Genomic DNA, 24,805 nt, shown 5'->3' with positions numbered 1-24,805 from the left:
CGTTACAGAGGCTTGCTATGTGCTAGTGCTATATTGTGTTATAATACGTAACGTCATTAGTGGTCAAACAACAGTCCACAGGCCAACTGTTGCCCACAGCGCTGCCTGTTTAGCAGCAACAGGTCATGCAGAGCCTGAGTCTATCTTCTCACACAGCCCACAGGATTACAGCTATTTGACCGTCCCGCTCTCTCTCTCGCTCACGGGTAGTGGTCTCCCCACCATCACAGTCAAATGCTCGCAGACACAGAGGCAGATGCTGTTATTTTGAGAGCGGGGCTTACATATGCCGTCCCGTACGGAAAATAATGTTGCATACCACCGGTAACATGAATATATATTCCGTTGCTCGGTGCGCAAACTAGCTGTGTCAGGCATTATTTATAAGTAGCCTAATGTCCTGCACAACTCCACATGGAAAACTGGCAGTTCAATGAAGTGATGCTTATTGTCTGACATAGTGTACAAGTAGTTACTAGCTTAAAGTATTGTGCCAATAATGATCCTTCTGGTAAATTTGGCATTCAGTTGAGACACAAAAGCTCTTAGTTTAATGAAAATCTTTGGAAAAGAAGACAAGATGGTTTGTTTAATTAGTATTCATTTATTTAGATTTCTAATATCATATAGTATTGTCCTGTCAACCCATTACAAGTCTTGCCTTATTCAGTGTTGATTTATTGACATGTTTATGTAAGATGTTTTATTAGAAGGTGTGTGAGTGAAAGTTGTCTGAAGTTGTATTTTTCTATTTTATTGCAATGCTGATTGATAATGTAGGACTCTGGTCCTGGCTTGGCCTAAGTTTTGGTGTAAAGTAAATAAGTAATACTGTTGATTAATATGAGAATATGAATAAGAGTAACAAACTTAAAATAGTTTTTGTCCAGGTCAGTGATGGAGTATTTTGGGATCTTCCCCTTCTTCCCCCCTTCAAAGAGGCGCGTCTCTATCCCAGCAACCATCTCTGTGGACATAAACAAACCAGAGAACAGCCTCAGTCACAGGGTTTTATTGTTGATTTGGAAGTATTACACACTTGTGACTGGCTTACTACTTACCAGACAGGAACTCCTTCCTTAATGCCCCAGTGTCGATGCCAGCTTCTCCTATGAAGGTAATTTTCAGTTTGTTCGCTGGGCCTCCAGTCTTCTGGCGCTGCCAAAGCTTTAGACCTCTCTCCAGCATGTTGTCCCTCGAGACACAAATGTTGAAGGTCTTCCCCGTCTCAACTTTTGAGTCAACCCAACGCAGAACATCTTCTTCACTGTTAAAATAAATTATTACATCTTAAAAATCTAAAGATATTTTGGCAGCAAAATCAAAGTTTCAAGATCCCTTTTCTTTTTTTTTACCATGAGATGTCATCTATTGGATCTTGTGTTGGTTCTTGCAGATCATGGGGACTTTCAGGTCCAGCATCTGGGCTCCATACAGGACTACAACTAAGAATGGAAGTTACAATGAATTCCATCTAATCACAGCAAACTAAAAAATGTGATGTTATTATATGCAAAGGACATACACCACTTGTCTGTTTTATTTATTTATTTATTTTTTTACTCTTAAGCACATTGAGTCTGCACCTGTCGCACGAAATGTGCTATATAAATAAATGTGACTTGACTTACCTTGTTCCACAGATACTGGCGTGGAACTCAATGTCCTGGCTTGGGAAGTATTTGTTGCATATCGGGCATTTTGTCTTACTTTGCTAAATGGGAAGATGTATGGACAGGATTAGTTCCAATTTTTATAGCAACCCTCTCAGCATAAATGGTAAATAGTAAATGTTCATTTGATCATTTATGGTTTCACTCAAAATCAGGAGTAATAAAAATATAAAAGATTATATTATTATTGCAATAAATATTATTCTGTCCTACATATAACCATACCTTGTTCGATGGTGGCACATCTAAAGTCGCAGGAACAGAAGAATCAAGCTCCTCATCTTCTTGCTGAAAATGCAGCCAAACAATGTGTCAGATAACTAGATAACACTGATTGACAGTTGTCAGTCATTTAACATTTAAACAGGCCAAGATTTTTTTAATCTAAACAGCAAAATTCATTTTTTTAAACCAGGTTTTCTTATAGTTATGGTTATTTTCACTCAGACTTTTGTGGATGCTTAATCAGACACTCGGCTTTGATATAATATATGTATTTTTAATATTCAAATTCATGTTTCCAGGGGCTTTTTTAATTTATTATGACTACACTTTATTTTCTCATAATGATGTTTCTGTTTATCTTATGCCAATAACAGACATAGATGATAACAATTAGAGAAGAAAAAAAACACTAAAAAAAACACCATTTCGATTTTGGGACAGTTTACATTCACTTCGGGATGGTTGAGACCGTTTTTCAGGAATGTCCAGGGACAGTTTTAAAAAAAGTTAGTCTGGAGGCCTGGTGGCAACATTCACCTTTCACTTGCATTAAGTGGAAAAATGTGACAAGAAAGGCGTCTCACCTCTGAATCACAAAGAGCTGTCCAAGACGTCCCTTCACAATCACCTTGCACATGAAGGGCAAGCATTTGCAATGGCATGACCATTTTGCACTGTGTGCATGTAGCCTTTGGCATGAGACTGAACTCTGGAGCATCCACTGGCAGTGGTGTCAGATCAATCTTCTCTTGGAGAGGAGCAATATATAACATAAACTTCCCTCCTGCGGAGGCGCTTCTAAGAACAGAGCCAGTGTATCCCTCTGACTCTAAGGCGACAGCGGTCATTCTCCTCCTTCCATGTCCACCTGCAAATTCAAGTTTTATGGGAATTAAAAGTAGTGCCAACCAAGTATATTAACATCAGTGTGCTGAGCATGGCATTCAGCCAGTGTAAGTTGACCCATTCATGGCATACTTGTAAGTGAAAAATAATGACATGAGGAAAAGTATTATCGACTGTAATGATAATGAAAATGGTTATGACCTACAATACACCAGACACATAAAAAGAGCAAAACCATAAATAAAATCTACCCATCCATTCTTACCTTTATTAAGCAATCCTGTTCCAAAAAGTTTTAGTGGAGTTCTTGGCCTAAAAAAACATAATTTGATCAACAGGAAAAACAATTAGTCCATCTGCTGCCTGGAAAGATGTTGCAGTTAATGTAGGTAGCTATCGTTGTCTGTGTGTGTGTGTGTGTGTGTGTGTGTGTGTGTGTGTGTGTGTGTGTGTGTGTGTGTGTGTGTGTGTGTGTGTGTGTGTGTGTGTGTGTGTGTGTGTGTGTGTGTTGCTGCAGACAGAGACACGAGACAACTTAATTTCAGCTACTTAAGGCTTTAGCTAGTTAGCTACTTTAAAAAAAAAACAAAACAAAATAAAAAATATCTGGCTAAATGTACGCTATATATAGCATTAATGCCATTATGCTTAACGGTTACACTAACAAGCCATCAAAATTGATGGCTTGTATAATAAAAGTAACCATACGACACTATTGAGCAGTTATAATTGAGAGTGCAGCAATACCTGTATCGATATCAATACTGCTTATCAATACTTCAAATAATTTGATGCAAAAAATAAAGTATCACATAAAGAAATTAATGTGTCATGCCTACAGAGCACAGCATTTAGAGACACCAAAACTTAGGCCAAGCCAGGACCAGAGTCCTACATTATCAATCAGCATTGCAATAAAATAGAAAAATACAACTTCAGACAACTTTCACTCACACACCTTCTAATAAAACATCTTACATAAACATGTCAATAAATCAACACTGAATAAGGCAAGACTTGTAATGGGTTGACAGGACAATACTATATGATATTAGAAATATAAATAAATGAATACTAATTAAACAAACCATCTTGTCTTCTTTTCCAAGGATTTTCATTAAACTAAGAGCTTTTGTGTCTCAACTGAATGCCAAATTTACCAGAAGGATCATTATTGGCACAATACTTTAAGCTAGTAACTACTTGTACACTATGTCAGACAATAAGCATCACTTCATTGAACTGCCAGTTTTCCATGTGGAGTTGTGCAGGACATTAGGCTACTTATAAATAATGCCTGACACAGCTAGTTTGCGCACCGAGCAACGGAATATATATTCATGTTACCGGTGGTATGCAACATTATTTTCCGTACGGGACGGCATATGTAAGCCCCGCTCTCAAAATAACAGCATCTGCCTCTGTGTCTGCGAGCATTTGACTGTGATGGTGGGGAGACCACTACCCGTGAGCGAGAGAGAGAGCGGGACGGTCAAATAGCTGTAATCCTGTGGGCTGTGTGAGAAGATAGACTCAGGCTCTGCATGACCTGTTGCTGCTAAACAGGCAGCGCTGTGGGCAACAGTTGGCCTGTGGACTGTTGTTTGACCACTAATGACGTTACGTATTATAACACAATATAGCACAAGCACATAGCAAGCCTCTGTAACGTTACTTAAGTGAAATAAACAATTCAATTAGCCGTTAGCGCACCCTGCTAGCCTGCCTGACAATATGAGGCGTCAGATATCTAACACCATCACACAAATTAGTCAACGTGAGCTAAGTTAGCAAGCTGTATGTTTAATCGAAATATCAAACAGAGTAGGCTAATAACGTGACACCAATCATTTTAATACGGTTTTATCTACTTACCAACAACTCCACCACTGCTTCCTGGCTCGCTGGCGAGTGGCGACCATGACTTGCTTGTCAGAAAGACGTCGTTGGTGTAGACACTTGTCACTCAAACATGTCTGACCAATGGGGAAGCACCCGCCCCCACTGCGGTACGTTTGTGTCAAAATGATTTTAAAAAAAAACGACTTCAAAACTTTTTTCACTTCATTCAAAAAAAAAGAAAGTTCAATAAAAAAAAACACTTCAAATGATTTTTTTTTTTTTTGCATTTAAACAGTTTTTTCTTTGATTGAAATTATTTTTTTTTTTATTGAAAATGTTTTTTTTTGATTGAAGCAACTTTTTTGGGATTGAATAATTAAGACACAAATGTCCTACCCATAACATGGTCCAAACACAAAAAAGATTACTTCAATCAAAGAAAACATTTTCAATCAAAAAAAAAAGTGTTCAAGTGCAATTTTTTGAGTCTCAAATATTTTTTTGCATTCAAAAACATTTTTTCTATGATTGAAAAGGTTTATTTTTTGATTGAAGTGATTTTTTTATTGAAAATATGTTTTGTTTGTTTGAAGCAACTTCTTTTTTGATTGAATTATAAAGACACAAATGTCCTACCCATAATATGGCCCAAACACAAAACAACAATACTTCAATCAAAAAAGTTGCTTCAAACAAAAAAACCTTCACTTCTATCAAAAAAAACATTTTCAAGCAAAAAAAAATAGTGTTCAAATGCATTTTTTTGAGTCTCAAATATATTTTTGCATTCAAACACTTTTTTTCTTTGATTGAAACGGTTTTTTTTGATTGAAAATATATTTTTTGATTGAAGCAACCTTTTTTTTGATTGAATAATAAAGACACAAATCTACCTCCATACAAGGGCATGCAGTGCCCGTTGGGTGTCAGAGCGCACTCCACGAGAGGCATGGCCTCTTCGTGGGCCTGGTCAAGTGGGATTGCCTTGCAAGATATTTGTATGGCGGCAGGCTGGGCCTCCCCGTCTACATTTATAAGGTTTTATAACCTAGAGGTTCCCGCCCTGCAGGCCAGGCTGCTGTCGGTCTAAGTTTACCAGTATTATCTGACCTGATGCTATCAGCTCAGAATGCTGCGTCTACTGAGCACAGCTCAATGTTCGACAGTAAAAAGTAGCAGCACGAGATGTGCCTGGGCAGACTGTGTAAGACCCACATTCCCCCATCAGTTCAGGCCGTACCCCGCCCTGTCTGTATGAAATTCGCGTCTCAGCGACGCTGCCATATGTGGAAGAGTGCGGCTTCGCCCCTCCCTCTTCCCGGACTCCCTGTGAGTTCCCTGAGTGATTGTGCACTATATGTACCCCGGGCTTTCGCCCTTGGGTCTTTGGTGTCAGATCTCAGCATGCACGGCGTTTTGCATTGGGTCCCCTAGCGTAAGATATCTTACGCAGTACGAGAGACCTCTCGTAAGAGAACGTACTCGGTTACTAACGTAACCTCGGTTCTCTCTAGAAGAGGGAACGAGTACTGCGTATCTTGCCGTGCATGCACACGCTCTGGTTGCTTCGATGATGAAAAATCAGATAATAGCTGCCTGCGAGCGGTATTTATAGGCCTAGACCACGCCCATTTCGGCGGGACGTGACGCAGCGGGCGCGAAGTGCCCTGATTGGGTCTGGCGTCACGCCAGGCCTCGCTCGATAGGCTGCTGCAGTTGCCGCAGAGCAGCCAATAGGCGCGCGAGCTGCCTCGCCTATGTCTGCATGCTGCTGCAACGCGTTTTGCATTATTACAAAATTAAGGATAATTTTTGGCTTCAATATCTCGCGGAAAAAGGATTTTCCCCGAGCGTAAGATATCTTACGCAGTACTCGTTCCCTCTTCTAGAGAGAACCGAGGTTACGTTAGTAATCGAGTACGTTTGTGTTAATCACTTTAACAGTTTTGTCAAAATGGTGACTTGAACAATATAACATTTTGTTCAGTAATTGTGGGTGAAGAAAGTGGGTGTTTTATTTAGTATTTTTGAGTAAATGTTTTATATCAAATTGAACAAGAGAATCTGCTTATTCAGATTATACCACTACTACAGTATATTTTAACATGCTTTAACCTGTTCACAAATCAAATTAGCCATCAGTAAAATGTTGATTGTTGGTGTGTTGTGGCTAGTTTGAGTTTGCTTCTGCTACTTTGCTCACTTGCTGACGCTTATGTGGTTTCTGGTGATATTTCTGCTCTGATACGGAAACAGGAGGAAACAGAGACACTTAAAGAAGTGACCAGCTCCTCTCATACACACACACTCCACTATAGACATGATTTACCTTCTGATTCTCTCTGGGATTTTACTTTACATCTCGGGTAAGAAAATATATATATAATTTTGTTTAAAGTATTACTAAACCATTGTACAGTCTGTTGTTACATTTTTTAAATGGTTTAAGTTAAAATTCTTCTATATACATCATGTGCAGTTTGTGTTTTATATTTTCTCCCCTACGTTTATTCTTGTCTACAGGTGGTGCTAGAGTTAATACACTGGAACTTAATATAGCAGTGAAATCTGGATCATCTGGCATTATTCCATGTGTGTATGATAAACAACATAAAGAAAACCGCAAATATTTGTGTCAGGGGACACATTGGGGCACTTGCAGTATATTGGCATATGCAGGAGAGACAGGAAAATTTTCCATCACTGATTATCCAGACCAGAGTATTTTTACAGTGCGATGGGACAAACTGAAGATCTCCGACTCTGGATATTACTGGTGCGCTGTGGAGATTGGTGGCTATGGCACCCCAGACGCTCGTTATTATTTGTATCTGACGGTACAATCAGGTAAAAAACTTCTTTCCAAATTACGATTTACAAATTACAGGGTTTTTTTTCTGACAATGCAATTTATTAAAATAGAATATAATATAAATATGAAATAATGAAGCTATAAATAACGTTATAAATAATGTAAAATGTAAGTGTTGTTGTTTGGTCATATATTTATTATAAATATAATATAATACAATACAAAAATGAAATAATTAAGCTATAAATAACATTGTAAATAATATAAAAGGTAGGCTAAGTGTTATTGGGTTATAATATGTATTTCTGTACACACAAGTAAACCGAATTACACCTTTAAAGTATTGGGTTTCAACTTACTCAAATATCTAATGATACATATGTAAAAAAAATACTTTTAAAAAAGATTGAAAGTGATTCCAATTTTGACTTATATTACTAAGATGTGATTAGTTTACAGATTTATAAGATTAGCCTATATACTCTTTATCATAGAAATGGACCATGGTGAACATATGTAGACAGTTTGTGAACCCCTTTAAGAGAATTTAATATAACTTTCAAAAAGTCCAGTACAAACGTTACTGCCACTCATCAACGACAGCTGTCACAGTTGGCGACAAGAACAATCCTCCGGCTAGACCGTCCCATTTAACAACGTTCAGTCCGACCTTCGTGGCCTTCGAATGATCCAGCCTTTGAATTGGGACACAGCCGTTGTTAGCCAACTATGGTCACAAGAAGCAGCAAAAGAACCGTTTGGGAATCGGACAACAGTGGTTCTGCTGTATGTTTTAGGCTTGTTCGACTTGAAGCGGCGCTGCACAGACCGATCGGTGTATGACATCAAAGTACCGCGAGAGCGATTCAAAAGCACACAGTGTCGTCTGCTAATCGCTCTCGCTGTGCATTCATGTCATACACCGATCGGTCTGTGCAGCGTCGCTTCAGTGTGAACAAGCCTTTTAACTTAATAAAAAGAACCGACTCGTAAGGTCATAAGGCTCGTTTGAAATATAGGCAAGAGTATAGGCGGCTACAGTGAGGGGAGGAGTGAAAAAAGTTCAGGCAAGATAGACGAGATGGCAAATAAACAAATAAACAATTCTGAATAAGAGACAAATTGACTCATTTTATTTTCTCTTAAGTTAAGGCCAGCAGTCATACAGTCACACAGAGTGGCTGCAGTGTGACAGTGAAGGGAGGGCGTCCTTCCTCTTTTATAGTCTTAACTCTCAGAATGTTATCTCTCTATAGGCCAATGATGGTATTTTCAACCATATGTGGAACATTTTTAGATTTGTTCATCATATTCTACCCTTGAGTGGAGGCCCTACGGTGGCAGAGAGCACAATGCAACTGAATAAAACACATGCAAATAGAAAAAAACGGCCGCAAATGAAGAAAACATCTTCATCAGTTTTTTAACACACGTGTGCTCCAAATACTCACAATACAACCAAATACGGAAACACTGTACAAGAGTTCACAACTTTTCTTTCTTTTCTTTTTTTTTTTGGGCAAAACATACAGAGATGACATGTTTATGACACACAACTTTGTATACAATATACAAAATGCATTAACAATATGTTCAATGTCATCAGAACACAAATGAGAAAAGAGTTAATGAGCTGCAATAAAAAAGATAGAGAAATAGAACATCAGGGTAAGATATTAATCTTTACATCAGTTACATTGTACAAATTTTGTCATGTGATGTTTAAATAAGTTTCATAAGAAATTTTAGGTAATGCAGGGTCCAAAGATGAGATGGCAAGTTTTAAAGTTGAGGCACTCACTCACACACAGATATATAACATCTAAAACTTTTTGTATAAAATGTATATTTGCAACAGTAATGTTAACAGCAATAATAAGAAATGTCTGTTGTAAGAACAGCCTATTCAGCTGATGGACACCGTCTGCATTGTCATAGGAACATCCCAAGTGAAAATAATGAGGAAACTAGTTGTCTTTCGTTGCTCCCTTCGCCAAGTGGCACCGCTACATAATGCAGGGTTGCCAACTTTTCAGTTTAGCTCGGAGTGAGACTTCTCCGACGGGGGGATGCTCACGAGCAATAAGTACATCCCAGCCTGGTTCGTCACTTATTGGGGTCCCCTGGAAACATTTCCGTCGTGTTCTGTGCTATTTGTAGTGCGTTTCTATATTTGGTTGTGAACTTTTGCCGCACTTTTCTGTATTTGGTTGTGTTGTGAGTATTTGGAGCACACGTGTGTTATAAAACTGATGAAGATGTTTTCTTAAAGGGGTGGTATAATGCCGTTTTCACAAGATGTAAAATAAGTCTGTGATGTCCCCAGAGTGTGTATGTGAAGTTTTAGCTCAAAATACCCCACAGATATTTTTATATAGCATGTTAACCTGTTATGTTTTTCAAGATCATGTCAAATTACTTTATTTTGGGCCTAGCTAGCATGTTAGCTTAGCACACCATCAATACACGACCATTTATGAGATTAAAACCATGTTTGTGCTTCAAACGTACTTTATAACGCAATTCGAGTATTTTAAATAATCTTCTGTGATCTAATTTGGCTTCAGATAAAAAAAAATCAGACAGAAAATATATTTATAGAATTATGTACAATGATAAAGTCTATATCGATTAGCATTACATTATAAATATAATCTATTATTATAAAAATACCTGGCATTGCTTGAAGAACACAGGCAAATCAAATATCATTGCAATATTTTTTATTGTCTTCAAAACGTCTGTATCTGCATATTACAGCGATCTCTGTGTTAGCTTTGTGTGTAGCTGCTATCAGTGACGTCCTTGAAGGTCACATGATTATGTCTCTTCTTCATGTTCCATATATGGAGTATTATTGTGCATATAGCGCCCTCAGGCTATTGGTATGAATTGAAAACACAGCACATCTTAGTAAGCGCTCATAATGATTACATCGACGCATTTGGGTATAAATTCAATAAATATTATTCCTGTCTATAGAAATATGATGTGAATCTATGAGAATATATCAATATTTCTCCAAGTCTGCACATTTTTGAGCTAAAAGCCCTGAGGGACGTTGTTTTGTATAGCACTGTCATGACGACAGCACAGAGTTTTTTTTTTATGAATGGACCAGCTGACGCTCATAAATCATATTAAAGGGATCGACGCATTTTTTCATTTCATAACTCCTGACACAAATTAAGACATAACTGTCACTATAAGTTTCTCAGAATACAATAGTGGTCAAATACTGAAACTTGAGTCTTATATCTTTTTAATGATGTATAGTTTGTCAAAGTATAACATTTAATCTGATAGTAACTTTGAACTAAATAAATAAAAAAACGTTTCAGTGCGCCGACGCAATGGTAAAGCTTAACAGGTTAAAGTTGTCACTTTTTGAGGGTGAGCAAAAACGCACCGTTTTTGTGTCTGTTCCTTTAAATGCAAATGAGCTGCTGCTCCCGGCACAGGGGGTGGAGCTTCAAGAGCTTGTGTCCTTTTACCTCACACAAACACGCACTGAAAATTTCAAAAACTTTTAGCCTTTTATGTGACAACATGTAGACAACACTTCTGAATGGTTAGTTGGTGAATTTATGTAACTTATGTGTAGTTACCTTCTAGTAGGGGTGGAACGGTACATGTATTCGTATTGAACCGAAACGGTACGGGCATCACGGTTCAGTGCATAAATTTACACGGAGAATACACGGTCGCGTGCAAATTAATTAATGTAATGCGGAACTACTGTAGATACGCGGGTTCTTTAGGGACACCTAATCTGTAGCCCCACCTTAGCTCTGAAGCAGGCTGCGATGTAAAGATTGCAATGCTGGAATATGTTGTTTGTGTGTGTGTGTGTGTGTGTGTGTGTGCGTGTGTGTGTGAGAGAGAGAGAGAGAGAGAGAGAGAGAGAGAGAGAGAGAGAGAGAGAGGCGCGGTCGTTATCGAAAAGTCGCAAAGTGCTTACTTATATTTGTGTGTTCGTGTGTGTGTGTGTGTGTGAGGCGCGCGATCGAACAGTGTAAACATAAAATCATACTCCGTCATTTTGTTTATGCAGGAAATCATTCAAACTGCAAAGTATTTAAGTTACTGTTAATTTTAAGGAAAACAATATATTAATCTGAAATATAGCAAATACATTTTCAATTCATTCAGGCACAATTACCAAACATATCTCAAGGTCTTTTTGTCTTTTTTGTAATTTAATTAATAAACTAATTATATAAAACTATTGTCAATGCACTACAAATAAACTAAAAAAAATACAAGGCTTAAGTAATTTATTTTCCTTTGGTGGTCCAGCCTGAGACATGCACAAACCTTCTGCATTTTTGTTTTGCTTTTCCCTCCATTGTACCGAACTCGTACCGAACCATGATGTCTGAACCGAGGTATGAACCGAACCGTGACTTCTGTGTACCGTTCCACCCCTACCTTCTAGTCATTGAATTCTGTCTTGATAATCTATAAATCGTGTTCTAGTGGCGGGGTTTATATAAATTCTAGGGTTGGTGATGTCACTAACCCGGGAGGAATGTTGTGTAATCTCTACCAGCCGTTTGTTGTAGTCCTTAAAAAGTGATTTCTTTAAAAGCAAATATCTTCCTTTGCTTTGAACTTTGAGCGTTGTAACTTTGCAGATGTTGTTTATGCTCAAACAGCAACATTACACACCAACTAAAGTTAGAAAATTGAAATCATAATCAACCACACCTTTAATTTGCGGGTGTTTTTCTATTTGCATGTGTGTTCTTCAGTTGCAGCACTTTGAGCTCTCTCAGCCACCGTAGGGCCTCCTGTCACGTACCAACACCCTTTTACCATTCCATTCCAATTAGAATAGGGATTGTGTGTGCTCTTTTACTGTCCATATGATGGTCACACACATCTTAAAGATAAAACTTCTCGTTGTGGATCACACCTTTGATATCAAGGGTGGATATCGTGGGATTCACACTCGTGCGCTTTGTTGCTGATAAACTGTTGCTTAAGATCTGTTGCTTTTATATGAAAATAAATATGATGAACGAGACACCCAAGGTATATTTATTTCCATTTAAAAGACATGTTTATTAGGCCCACAGATATGTTTTTATAAATTTTTACAGGCCTAAATATGACAACAATCACATAACCCATAGAGAAATCAGAAAGTTTAGGAATAGTCACACGTCATTTATACACATAAAAGCAGGATATCAGGGTTATAAAATCAAATATTGTAAAAGAAAACAATATATCACGGATGTTCAAACCAATGAACATTAAGCTGTGTCGTCAGCAAATCGTTTCCCATCGTGCTTTTACTCAGCGCAGTCGGTGGAGATCAACTGCAGAATCCGACACGTCCGCCTCGCCTTCACGAGAGGTTTTTTACATAGCCTACGTCAGCAGGACATCAGAGCCTTTTATACAGTCTATGGTACAGGACCACACTCGGACACATTTCTAACCGGCATTTCGCGGTGATCACCAGTGATCGCTTCTGTGCAGATTTTGCTCTTCTCAAACAAGCCTATTGATTCTGGAGTTGGACTGGTTGCTCTGTAGCCTATTCTTTAATGCACTGAAAAGAACCGTCTCATAAGAGTGATTCGTTCTGGATCACATTACTCGCTGAATGTGGTTTAAAAAAGCAGTTAAGCGGTATCAGTGCAGGAGACAGTTTTTGAATACGGAAACAAAAACTCATTTTTTGTATTTTAGAACAGCGTTCCTGCATATCAATTGAATAATTCACTTTCTATAGTACAGGAACCAAACTTCCACATTTTTCGGTTTATTAAAAATAAAACCAGTTTTGAATAAAGTGTGTTACCAACCATATAGCAAACACTTACAAATATCAAATAAATCAATATCAAGGGAATTTAGATAGGCCTAATTACATTTTATAGCCAATAAGACAATTGATGGACAAATGTTATTGTCTTTTTGACTGTGTTCAGCTCCTGATGTGTCTGTGAAGAGCAGCAGTGTATCTGGACATGAAGGTGATAATGTCAGTGTCCAGTGTTTCTACACTTCTGGATATAAGAAGGAGCTCAAACAGTGGTGCAGATATAAAGATAAGGGCTGTTACACTGAGAAGAGGACTGACACATCCCAGAATCCATCAGTCCAGATCAGTGATGGGAGAAGCTCCTTCACTGCGTTGATGACTGGACTGAGACTCAGTGATTCTGGATGGTACCTCTGCTCTGTAGGAGATCTGCAGGCTCCTGTTCAACTCACTGTCAATGAACCCAAACCTGGTAAGATCACAAATCAGTTCAGCTATAAAAATGGTGACACTTTTAATGGCCTAAAAATATCTTCATGTTTTTCTCCTTTCAGTGACACATATTCCAACAACTACACCATCTGACCCTGAGACAGACAAGTAGGTGTACTTTTTGACCATTTAAAAGAATCAAATGCATCTAATTACTTTTGTAGTCCGAAAACCTGTTGATCCTGTTCCCAAAACTGGTCTAAATGATTTGTTCACAATTTGGACTGATTAGGTATTTTTTAAGGAAAGAAGTACAGGAGAAGAGCATACAAGAGCATTCAGTGTTTTTTTCACAGAAGAAAGAAAGATGACAGGTTTGGAATGATAAGACTCGATTGTACTTTCATTTTTGAGTGAACATATTTTTCTCTCTCTTTTTACATTGTTTTGCAGGTACACAACTCAGACATCTGCAAACAGAAATCCTACAAGTGTGAATGAAATAATAACCAGTAAGGAGCAGCTGAACTGGGTTAATCAGATCAAATATTTTTAATGTGTTTAATTACCAATTATGTAATCATTTATCCATAAAAAAAAAAAAAAAAAAATGCTCTGGAGACAATCGTTGTTTAGATGCACTGCATACAATGGAAGCCCATTTCAGCCACATACGAAAAAAAATAATGCTTTAGTAAATCATATTTATGACATAAAAGTAGAATTTATAACATAAAAAGTCTAAATTATGAGATAAAAAGTAATAAATGTGATACAAAAAGCTGAAATTCTATGAAATGTCATGATTATGACAAAAGTCTAAATTATATGACATAAGTCAAAATTATAACATAAAAAGTCATAATCATTGACATTAAAAAGTATGAAAAACGTATAAAATCATGCTTAATTCATAATTATAACAGAAAATTATGACGTAAATCTAAATTATAAGAAAAAAAGTCATAATTATGACATCAAAAGTCACGATTATGACATAAAGTAAAATTTTTATGTCAAAATTATGATTTACAAAAGCATTAGTTATTTCCTTATATGGTTGAAACGGGCTCCCTAACAAACAGCTTCGTTCATTAATGATAACACTCTGATCAAACTAAGCAACTTGTTTCTCTGTTTCTGTTTTTGGCAGCAGTTATGATTACTGATTTAAGACCTGAGACACGCATGTAAGTGTGAACATTGTTATTCAGTCATTCATAGCAACTGATACCAAACTATTACATGACAACATAATGCAAGCCTACATTGTTTTTGTGTTCCACAGAAGAAAGAAAGATGACAGGTTTGGAATGATAAGACTCGATTGTACTTTCATTTTTGAGTGAACATATTTTTCTCTCTCTTTTTTACATTGTTTTGCAGGTACACAACTCAGACATCTGCAAACAGAAATCCTACAAGTGTGAATGAAATAATAACCAGTAAGGAGCAGCTGAACTGGGATAATCAGATCAAATATTTTTAATGTGTTTAATTACCAATTATGTAATCATTTATCCATCAGAAAAAAAAAAAAAAATACTCTTGAGACAGTCGTTGTTTAGATGCACTGCATACAATGGAAGCCCATTTCAGCCACATACGAAAAAAAATAATGCTTCAGGAAATCATATTTTTGACATAAAAGTAAAATTTATGACATAAAAAGTCATAATTATGATGAAGTCTAAATTATGAGATAAAAAGTCATGATTGTGATACAAAAAGCTGAAATTCTATAAAATGTAAGAATTATGACAAAAGTCAAAATTATATGACACAAGTCAAAATTATAACATAAAAAGTCATAATTACGACAACATTTTTAATTACATTAAAAAGTATGAAAACGTATAAAATCATGCTTAATTCATAATTATAACAGAAAATTATGACATAAGTCTAAATTATAAGAAAAAACAGTTGAATTATGACATCAAAAGTCACGTTTATGACATAAAGTCAACTTTTTATGTCATAATTATAATTTACAAAAGCATTAGTTATTTCCTTATGTGGTTGAAACGGGCTCCCATAACAAACAGCTTCGTTCATTAATGATAACACTTTGATCAAACTAAGCAACTTGTTTCTCTGTTTCTGTTGTTGGCAGCAGTTATGATTACTGATTTAAGACCTGAGACACGCATGTAAGTGTGAACATTGTTATTCAGTCATTCATAGCAACTGATACCAAACTATTACATGTCAACATAATGTAATGTTCATTTTAATTGCAGAGATGAAGCTCATCCATCTCTAACAACAGCCTCAGTGACTATTAATACAGAAATACACCGCCAGGATGAGCAAAACAACTATTTATTAAGGCATGTAAATTAATTAATTTGCTTATATTGCATCTCTAAATTAGAAACAAAGCTTTAACAGATGAATTTGCTGCACATTAAAAGTGAGAATAGTTCTGTATGATAAACACAAATATGTCTCTCCATCACTACAGGCATGATGTGATTCTGCTCATGAGTCTTGTAGCGACGCTTGTGCTGTTCCTGCTTGTTTTTCTCATTGTAATAGTAACCTGGAGGCTGAGAAAGAAGCCGGGTGAGTTTTCTCTTTACACTTCTGGAGGACTGACAGTATATTATTGTGCTTCATTTACAGCTACTTAATAAAGAAATCAATAAATGGGCATAATATACTGTATATATGGATTACACAGTATGTGAGAAGAAAGAGGCTGTAAAGTGACTCGAGAGGCATCAAACTAGCATAATTACAAAAACGGGGACAAAAAATGGGTCAAATTTAGTTTTGCATCATGATAAACACACATTTGACAACAAAAAGATACAACTGACCAATCAGAATCAAGTATTTTATATCTTTTGCATATGCCATTCATAAACCCTGTCAACTGTAATTGTATAATATTAAAAATAAAGGTTCCAAAAGCTGGTTTTCACAACAATACAATACAATAAAAAATAAAAAAATAAAAAGTTTTTTGTTTAACAGTGTCTATGGAAAATATTATATATAATCTTCATATCTCACTCTGACAGAGAGGGGTCACATTAGAGAAGAAGAACATTTTAACACCACCAGTAATACAGTAAGTAGTTTACACACTGATGGAATTCAGAAATCTTCAGAAAAGAATCTAAATCTGTGTTTGTGTTTGATGCAGACCGCCTCTGAAAACCAGATGACATCCACCAGTCCAGCAGCCGCTACTGTAAGTCATCAGTCCTCTCTGTAGACATTTACTCTGTAGTCGTCTTTGAATGCTCTGAATGACTGAATCACACTGCAGTTTGGGCTGGGACGTCCTGTTTGTCCAAATCAAAAGGGAAACTTGTTTTAGGATGGGGTGCTGGGGGGAGGGGGGTCAACACATTTGATTAAGAAACAATATCGTGTCTATAAAACACATCAAACTCCACGACGCACAACAAGAGTATTGGTGAGAAGAACACTTGTTACACAAAAATACACACCGGGACAAATTACACACCGGGATATTTAACTACACATAACATTAGTGACATCATCGATACTGCTTGCAATTGTAATGCAATGGGAATTGTCTACGGGAAGTAAATTTAGCCTTTAAATAAAAGGCTTTTGAGCTGTTGTTTACACTGTCACACAATAAAAGTGCATGCACAGCGACAGGGAATTAAAATTAGCACAAAAAACGTTTGCCTACCTTGCAGAACACTGAAGATGGACTTGGATTTTCTATTTTGAGATTCAGTTTCTTCACATCATTTACAGCTCATGTCTGACACGAGAGGAAGGATTGGGATAGGCTTATCCAGTTTCCAGAAAGAAAACATCATGCTAAATTAAATGAATAGCTGGAAAGAACTGGGTTTAATGCCCAGTTTTATTTAAAGTTTTATTACAAATTAATTACTAAATGCTAAAAAGGAAATAAATGGAAATCCCCAGAATTCTTATTCTTAAACTGATCATGTTTATTCACAGGCTTTATCGTCAGTGGATCCAGAGGGCGACGTGATCTACAGCTCTGTGAAAAAACCTCGAAAGGCTGTGAGTTCATATCCATACACACCCTGCTCCTTCTTAATGACGTTCTGAGCAAATGAAAGTAATTGATTGTAAATTAATATTAAATCTATTTGTACCATTTCAGTTTTTAGTTAGTGTAAACCTGTTAAATGTCACTTTGAAATAAGATTGCTGAAGTAAAAACACTTTAAAAAAAAGTTACTTTAAGTTTACTGTAAAGAAAATGTTCTGTACTAAACTTATTTTATGCAAAAATATATATTTTACAAAACAATTTGGACTCTGAAACTGCTAAAACATCAAAGCCACATGCTAACCAAGCTGTGTTCCAAAGTTGGCTATAGGCCTTACTAAAAATAGCCACCAAGTGTCACGGTTTGTTGTAAACGCGTATGAAGATGAAGGATCAAAAGTCTTTAATATCGGCAACAGGACCACAGGATAAACTTCCACAAAGTATTGACGAGGCCGAACAAACTGAACAAAGAGAGAAAGTACTAGGCTGAATGTGAAATCGCCCCCTATACCCACAAAAAGGGCATTATTTGAGGGGACAGCCATTTGTAGTGGTGTCTGAAACCATAGTGGATGTTATTGAGTGCACTTATTCAATCCCATAATGCACCGCAATTAGTGCAATAAAGAGTGTACAACCGATGTACTCTCAACGGCTGTCCGAATTCACTCACTCCTTTTCATTCTCTCCCTCAAGTGAACAGTGTTAGTGGACTAATGTAGGGAATAGTGAATGAGGGATTAGGGAGCGATTTCGGAAACTTGTTTTAGGATGGGGTGCTGGGGGGGGAAGGGGGTCAACACATCTGATTAAGAAACAATATCGTGTCTAAAAAACACATCAAACTCCACGACACACAACAAGCATATTGGTGAGAAGAACACTTGTTACACAAAAATACACACCGGGACAAATTACACACCGGGATATTTAACTGCACATAACATTAGTGACATCATCGATACTGCTTCAATTGTAATGCAATGGGAATTGTCTACGAGAAGTAAATTTAGCCTTTAAATAAAAGGGTTTTGAGCTGTTGTTTACACTGTCACACAATAAAAGTGCATGCACAGCGACAGGAAATTAAAATTAGCACAAAAAAACTTTTGCCTACCTTGCAGAACACTGAAGATGGACTTGGATTTTCTATTTTGAGATTCAGTTTCTTCACATCATTTACAGCTCATGTCTGACACGAGAAGAAGGATTGGGATAGGCTTATCCAGTTTCCAGAAAGAAAACATCATGCTAAATGAAATGAATAGTTGGAAAGAACTGGGTTTAATGCCCACTTACAATTTATATTTAAAATGTTTATGGCAAATTAGTTACTAAATGCTAAAAAGGAAATAAATGGAAATCCCCAGAATTCTTATTCTTAAGCTGATCATGTTTATTCACAGGCTTTATCGTCAGTGGATCCAGAGGGCGACGTGATCTACAGCTCTGTGAAAAAACCTCGAAAGGCTGTGAGTTCATATCCATACACACCCTGCTCCTTCTTAATGAAGTTATGAGCAAATGAAAGTAATTGATTGTAAATTAATAATAAATCTATTTGTACCATTTCAGTTTTTAGTTAGTGTAAACCTGTTAAATGTCTCTTTGGAATAAGATTGCTGAAGTAAAAACACTTTTAAAAAAAAATTACTTTAAGTTTACTGTAAAGAAAAAGTTCTGTACTGAACTTATTTTATGCAAAAATATATATTTTACAAAACAATTTGGACTCTGAAATTGCTAAATCATCAAAGCCACATGCTAACCAAGCTGTGTTCCAAAGTTGGCTATAGGCCTTACTAAAAATAGCCACCAAGTGTCACGGTTTGTTGTAAACACGCGTATGAAGATGAAGGATGAAAAGTCTTTAATATCAGCAACAGGACCACAGGATAAACTTCCACAAAGTATTGACCAGGCCGAACAAACTGAACAAAGAGAGAAAGTACTAGGCTGAATCCGAAATCGCCCTCTATTCCCACAAAAAGGGCATTATTTGAGGGGACAGCCATTTGTAGTGGTGTCCGAAACCATAGTGGACGTTATTGAGTGCACTTATTCAATCCCATAATGCACCGCAATTAGTGCAATAAAGAGTGTACAACTGATGTACGCTCAACGGCTGTCCGAATTCGCTCACTCCTTTTCATTCTCTCCCTCAAGTGAACAGTGTTAGTGGACTAACGTAGGGAATAGTGAATGAGGGATTAGGGAATGATTTCGGATTCAGCCCTAGAGATCCTGAGGTGCACACCGCTGAACTACCGCTTTCATCGTAAGGCAATGTCTGAGTTGAACAAGATGAATACTGAGATCACTCAATGTGCTGCAAGTGCAACTGAAGAAAACACAAGCAAATAGAAAAAAACACCAGCAAATAAAGAAAACATCATCAGTTTGATCACATGTGCTGCAAATACAGACACGTATTCAGTGTTGTGAGTGCGTTTTCTTAATTTGCTGGTGTTTTTTTTCTATTTGCATGTGTTTTCTTTAGTTGAGTGTGTGTGTGTGTGTGTGTGTGTGTGTGTGTGTGTGTGTGTGTGTGTGTGTGTGTGTGTGTGTGTGTGTCTGTGTGTGTTTAAATATAGTTGGCTTTTATAAATGAATAATTCCAGTCTTGCATAGAAGTGTATTTCATTTCTCTGCATCTTTACATCACAGGGACATTCCAGAATGGATTCTTGACCAAATGGAGGACAAAAACTTTGGACCTATTTCAGTCAACATCGTCACAGATTTTAACAAATTTATCTGAGTTTTCTCCAGTGTCTCATAGTCATCTGCAACATATTTTTCGACAAATGAAGTTCACCTTTTGCTCACTGGATGTTGTTTATCCTCGCCTCTTATCAGATATACTTGATTCTATTATTCCTAGCTTATGGTCAATAATCAATAGTAGCTTAGTTAGTGGGATAGTTCCATCTTATTTTAAACATGCCATTGTTCAGCCGCAGCTCAAAAAACCAAACTTTGATCCAACAGTTTTGAATAACTATCGCCCTTTTGGAGAAGGTTGTGTTTAATCAGCTTTCTTCCTTCTTACAGGAAAATGGTATTTTGGATAAATATCAGTCTGATTTCAGATCACAGCACAGTACAGAGTCTGCACTGCTTAAAGTACTAAATGACTTATTTCTGATTGTCGACTGTGGTAAATGTGCTGTTTTAATTCTGCTGGATCTTAGCGCGGCATTTGACACTCTCGATCATGGCATTCTTTTAAATCGTTTACAGCAAATTGGTATCCAAGGTTGTGTTTTGAATTGGTTTGCTTCATATTTAAAGGATCGAACCTTTTAAGTAACCGGCAATTACTTATCACCTCGTGCACCAGTTTTATATGGGGTTCCGCAGGGCTCGATTTTGGGTCCTGTTTTATTTTCCTTATACATGCTTCCGCTGTATACTATTTTTAGCAAGTATAATGTATCATACCACTGCTATGCAGATGATACTCAGTGTTATGTTCCTTTACATCCAAAGGATGATTCTAGTCTGCAGTGTTTATTTGATTGTTTGAGAGACGTTAAACAGTGGATGTCTGCCAACTTCCTTCAGTTAAATGATTCCAAGACGGAAGTCTTAATCTTTGGTTCATCTACGCTCACAGAGGTTGTTGCCAGTAAATTGGGACCTTTATCTGGCAATTGCCATACACATGTTCGAAATCTGGGTGTTACTTTTGTCTCTGCTCTGACTTTTGACAAACAGATCAATGGTGTGTTCAGAAGTTGCTTTTATCAGTTAAAGAATATTGCGAAAATTAAGGTATTTTTATCACCCAGAGACATGGAGTCTGTGATACATGCTTTTATTTCATCGAGATTAGACTACTGTAATGTACTATACTTGGGTGTCTCACAGTCCCTACTGTCACGTCTTCAACTAGTCCAAAATGCTGCTGCTAGATTGTTGACAGGAATAAGGAAAAGAGAACATATTTCACCAGTATTGTTCTCTCTCCATTGGCTTCCAGTTAAACATCGTATTGAGTTCAAAACACTGCTGTTTGTTTATAAGGGATTGCATGGACTGGCTCCTCCATACATCTCTGATCCCCTTTCATCCCACCATAATGTTTTTAGAAATCTTAGGTCAACCAGTAGTCTACAGCTGACTGTTCCAAGGCCACGTTTAAAATTAAAAGGAGACCGTGCCTTTTCAGTGGCCGCTCCACAGCTTTGGAACAATCTGCCATCTTACATAAAGACTGCCCCAACATATATTGATTTTAAATCTTTGCTTAAAACCCACTTATTTACTGCTGCTTATGGTCATAAGTGGGCGTAGTGGTTTTGCATTATTTTGTGCATTGTTTATTTGTGGTTTTATGTTTACTTATTAGGATACTTGTGTACACTCTGTACAGCACTTTGGCCAACAGCTGTTGTTTTTAAATGTGCTCTATAAATAAATATGACTGACTGACTGACTGACTGACTGACTGACTGAAAAGTGACACAGCAACACGTTAGAAAGAGCTGAAATCTTCATTTTTCTTTTCATGCAAGTCCAAATTAGGCCTACATAAATTGTAGGCTTATGGAAATGCAATTTTGTTAGTAGTTATTAAATTACAGTTAATAAAAAAAAATTAAAAAAAGTTATTTTACTTTTTAGTTTAGTTTATTTTGATTTTGAATGAATTTTAATTGCACAATAAATAAGGACATTAAATTATCTGCGTAAAATTGCTCATATAGCCTAATACACATCTGTCCTGTAAGTGTGACGCCATCTGATGGTGAATTTTATCTACAGTTTTACCATGTACCTCTTCATCTGCTCAAATTTATATCAACAATTTTTAAAACCAAGTAATGTATCATTCGTGATGCCTTGACCTGTTCAACAATCATCTCATATGTGTGATGTTCTCATTGTAACTTTTTAACATCTCAGTGATGTTTTCATTTTTTCTTTAAGTTCTGATGTGAAACTTCCTGAAATTTTTAAAGGAATAGTTCACCTACATTTTTTAATTCTGTCATTAATTTCTCACCCTCATGTCGTTCCAAACCCATTTGACTTTCGTTCATCTTCGGAACACAAATGAAGCTCTTTTTAAGAAAATCTGAGATCTTTCTGTCCCTCCATTGACAGCTACGCAACTACCACTTTCAAGCCCCAGAAAGGTAGTAAAGACATCATTAAAGTGATCCATGTGACTCCAGTGGTTTAGCCTCAGTTTTATTGAAAGTGGAAGTTGCGTTGGCTGTCAATGGAGGGACATAAAGCTCAGATTAACCTCAGAACTAACCCTTTAATATCTGCCTTTAGATGCTATAGAGACCATGCAGCGCCGGCTCTCTGTAATATTCTGCAATTATGGGTACATTAACTAAGTTAAATGTTTTAATCAGTTCAGTCTCGTGTGTATCATATGATGTATTTACATTGTTACTGACCAGCATAGTTTAGCAGTTTAATGATGATTTTTATTGGGTATATACTTGTAATTCAGGCATTATTTGAGTGTTTTGTTCTACTGTGCTGTATTCTATAGAGTCTCTGTCTCCCTCATCTGGTTCTGTTTGGGATCTACACCCCTGTAATGGGCTAATGATGTGGGTTGAGATGATCAGTGGAGGCTGGTGTTTCAGGTTAATGACAAGCCTTAAAAACCCTCAGATTGTGGCGTTCCTGGAGGAGAAGGAGGGGGTGAAGATATTTGCTGGGTTTAGTCAACTGGTGCTTTGTGTGGCTGTTGAAGGAATCAGTGTGTTTTTATTGAAAGAGTGTGATGATATAAAAAAAAAAGAAAAAAAAAAGGCTTTTTTGGCCTTTATTTTGTTTAGTTTCTAAGAGTCTGTGAAGCAGGGTTACTTGTCTTTTTTTTTTATCTTTTTAAACCTGGAAACAAAGTTTCAGTTTGTCTTTCAACATGAAAAATGTGTACCCTTTAAAAATCTGTTTAATGCACTAACAAATGCTTGCCCTCTATATGAACCTGACCAGTTAAATAAACCTTGTTTGAACAGTCTTTTATGGGTTGTTTTAGTCTGTTATACAAATGAGTATTTGCATTTGTCATTATTTATTTTGCTCGTTGAATTACTTTGGATTTGTACTTTGTACATGTTTTTACGGTTTTGACTTTATCAGTGAATATGTATAATTACTTTTTGAAAGTCATTCGAATTAAGACAAAAAGCTGTAGAAAATGCCTGCAATTATTACCCAAGATAAAAGGTACAGACTCATTCTACAATGACCAATATAGTGGGGCATGTTGTCACAATGGAACCTGCTATTTCAAAGCGAAATTTAAATGGTAAACGATTATGAAACGGCAAAGATTTTATTATGGCCAGCCAATGTTATAAATGTATCCATTTATTTGACATAACTGTGAAAACTGTCACTGTGTCACAACCACCAGCTGAGGGCACTCCATCATTCTACTTTATCTCACCATGAACTACATTTCCCATAACCCATTGCCTGGATAATCATGTTCTGATACTTCCACTTGTGTGTTATTATCTTGTTCACTTTTGTCTATTTAAGCCCTGTGTATTCACTCTTACTTTGTGAAATGTCTTGTCGCACTGCAGTTCTGAGCGTTATCCTAGTTTCCTGTGTCTTGGGTTTTTGATTCTCTGCCTGTGTTTTTTACCTTTTGTCCGTAGAATGTATTAGGATTCTGGACTATCCCAATAAATCTGCATTTGGATCTTCAACCCAAGTCTCTGAGCAGTTCGTAACACCCTGAAAATGTATGAAAAGGTTCTCAATTCTGCTTTTTACATTACATACCTGACTCTTGTCTGCATGTGTGTCATTGACGTTTTGTTGGGCTTGATACCCAAACAATAATGGAATTGTAAGATGCTTGTGTAAATTCTGTTCTGCCTGGTTCGTATGATGCATGAAGCACAGCATGCACTATATAAAATATCTCTTTTTATGAATTAAGGGTCAATAATATAAGGCCTTCAGATTCAGTGTTTTGTACATTATATTTGTGCATATTTCTTTGGGAAGTGTTGTACTGTAAGGCTGCCTCGGCTCTTTGCTTTGATCAGAACCTTTTCAAGTGCATGTTTAACTAAAATACTCTTTTGTCAAACCATTCCTATAGCAGTTTGTGTGTGTGTGTGTGTGTGTGTGTGTGTGTGTGTGTGTGTGTGTGTGTGTGTGTGTGTGTGTGTGTGTGTGTGTGTGTG

At 36.8% G+C, this 24,805-nt stretch overlaps 2 protein-coding genes and 2 long non-coding RNA genes across 10 annotated transcripts in view; 1 reads left to right on the top strand and 3 right to left on the bottom strand.

The window, feature by feature from the left end:
- Nucleotides 1-24,805, bottom strand: part of LOC309501249 — a 104,615-nt gene that overhangs the window by 61,604 nt on the left and 18,206 nt on the right. The window lies entirely within an intron of this gene.
- On the bottom strand, nucleotides 585-4,708 carry LOC309500628 (uncharacterized protein). The gene is made up of 8 exons (XM_082172285.1): nucleotides 4,620-4,708; nucleotides 3,010-3,056; nucleotides 2,483-2,766; nucleotides 1,899-1,961; nucleotides 1,632-1,714; nucleotides 1,356-1,445; nucleotides 1,062-1,267; nucleotides 585-967 (listed from the first exon to the last, which is right to left on the bottom strand). The coding sequence occupies exons 1-8, from the start codon at nucleotides 4,664-4,666 to the stop codon at nucleotides 801-803; spliced, it is 987 nt and encodes a 328-aa protein (XP_082028411.1). The 5' UTR covers nucleotides 4,667-4,708; the 3' UTR covers nucleotides 585-800.
- Nucleotides 6,820-23,372, top strand: LOC309501099 (uncharacterized protein). 7 transcript variants are annotated; one of them, XM_082173095.1, is made up of 16 exons: nucleotides 6,820-6,952; nucleotides 7,110-7,433; nucleotides 13,344-13,649; nucleotides 13,732-13,777; nucleotides 14,063-14,121; nucleotides 14,760-14,799; nucleotides 14,898-14,915; nucleotides 14,996-15,054; nucleotides 15,729-15,762; nucleotides 15,853-15,942; nucleotides 16,077-16,177; nucleotides 16,639-16,688; nucleotides 16,764-16,811; nucleotides 17,567-17,632; nucleotides 19,034-19,099; nucleotides 20,295-23,372. In XM_082173095.1, exons 1-16 carry the CDS (start codon nucleotides 6,907-6,909, stop codon nucleotides 20,316-20,318), a joined length of 1,377 nt encoding a protein of 458 aa, XP_082029221.1. In that variant the 5' UTR covers nucleotides 6,820-6,906; the 3' UTR covers nucleotides 20,319-23,372. The 7 variants fall into 7 exon arrangements, with proteins under 7 accessions (XP_082029221.1, XP_082029220.1, XP_082029218.1 ...); XM_082173094.1 differs by lacking the exon at nucleotides 14,898-14,915 and having other exon boundaries at nucleotides 14,766-14,799; nucleotides 15,723-15,762; nucleotides 16,639-16,811; XM_082173092.1 differs by lacking the exon at nucleotides 14,898-14,915 and having other exon boundaries at nucleotides 14,763-14,799; nucleotides 15,723-15,762; nucleotides 16,639-16,811.
- LOC309501241 lies at nucleotides 16,795-17,683 on the bottom strand. Its single transcript, XR_014206806.1, has 3 exons — nucleotides 17,565-17,683; nucleotides 17,286-17,436; nucleotides 16,795-16,905 (listed from the first exon to the last, which is right to left on the bottom strand). It is a non-coding gene; the product is annotated as an uncharacterized lncRNA (long non-coding RNA).

The sequence above is a fragment of the Leuciscus leuciscus genome (genome assembly GCF_965113295.1).
Source record: "Leuciscus leuciscus genome assembly, chromosome: 6".
Classification (NCBI taxonomy): Eukaryota; Metazoa; Chordata; class Actinopteri; order Cypriniformes; family Leuciscidae; genus Leuciscus; species Leuciscus leuciscus.
Note: the sequence above shows the minus strand (reverse complement) of the source record. Positions and strands in the feature narration are given on the sequence as shown.

Bases quoted from the DNA above. Each gene is read 5' to 3' on its own strand.
- LOC309500628 (XM_082172285.1), bottom strand. From the start codon at position 4,666: ATGGTCGCCACTCGCCAGCGAGCCAGGAAGCAGTGGTGGAGTTGTTG. The intron at 1,962-2,482 runs GTGAGACGCCTT...CTGCATTTTCAG, and splicing joins CAGCTCTTTGTGATTCAGAG to CAAGAAGATGAGGAGCTTGA. The intron at 1,268-1,355 runs GTAAAAAAAAAG...TTATTTTAACAG, and splicing joins CCAATAGATGACATCTCATG to TGAAGAAGATGTTCTGCGTT.
- LOC309501099 (XM_082173092.1), top strand. From the start codon at position 6,907: ATGATTTACCTTCTGATTCTCTCTGGGATTTTACTTTACATCTCGG. The intron at 15,055-15,722 runs GTAAGGAGCAGC...TTCTGTTGTTGG, and splicing joins TGTGAATGAAATAATAACCA to CAGCAGTTATGATTACTGAT. The intron at 16,812-17,566 runs GTAAGTCATCAG...GTTTATTCACAG, and splicing joins CCAGTCCAGCAGCCGCTACT to GCTTTATCGTCAGTGGATCC.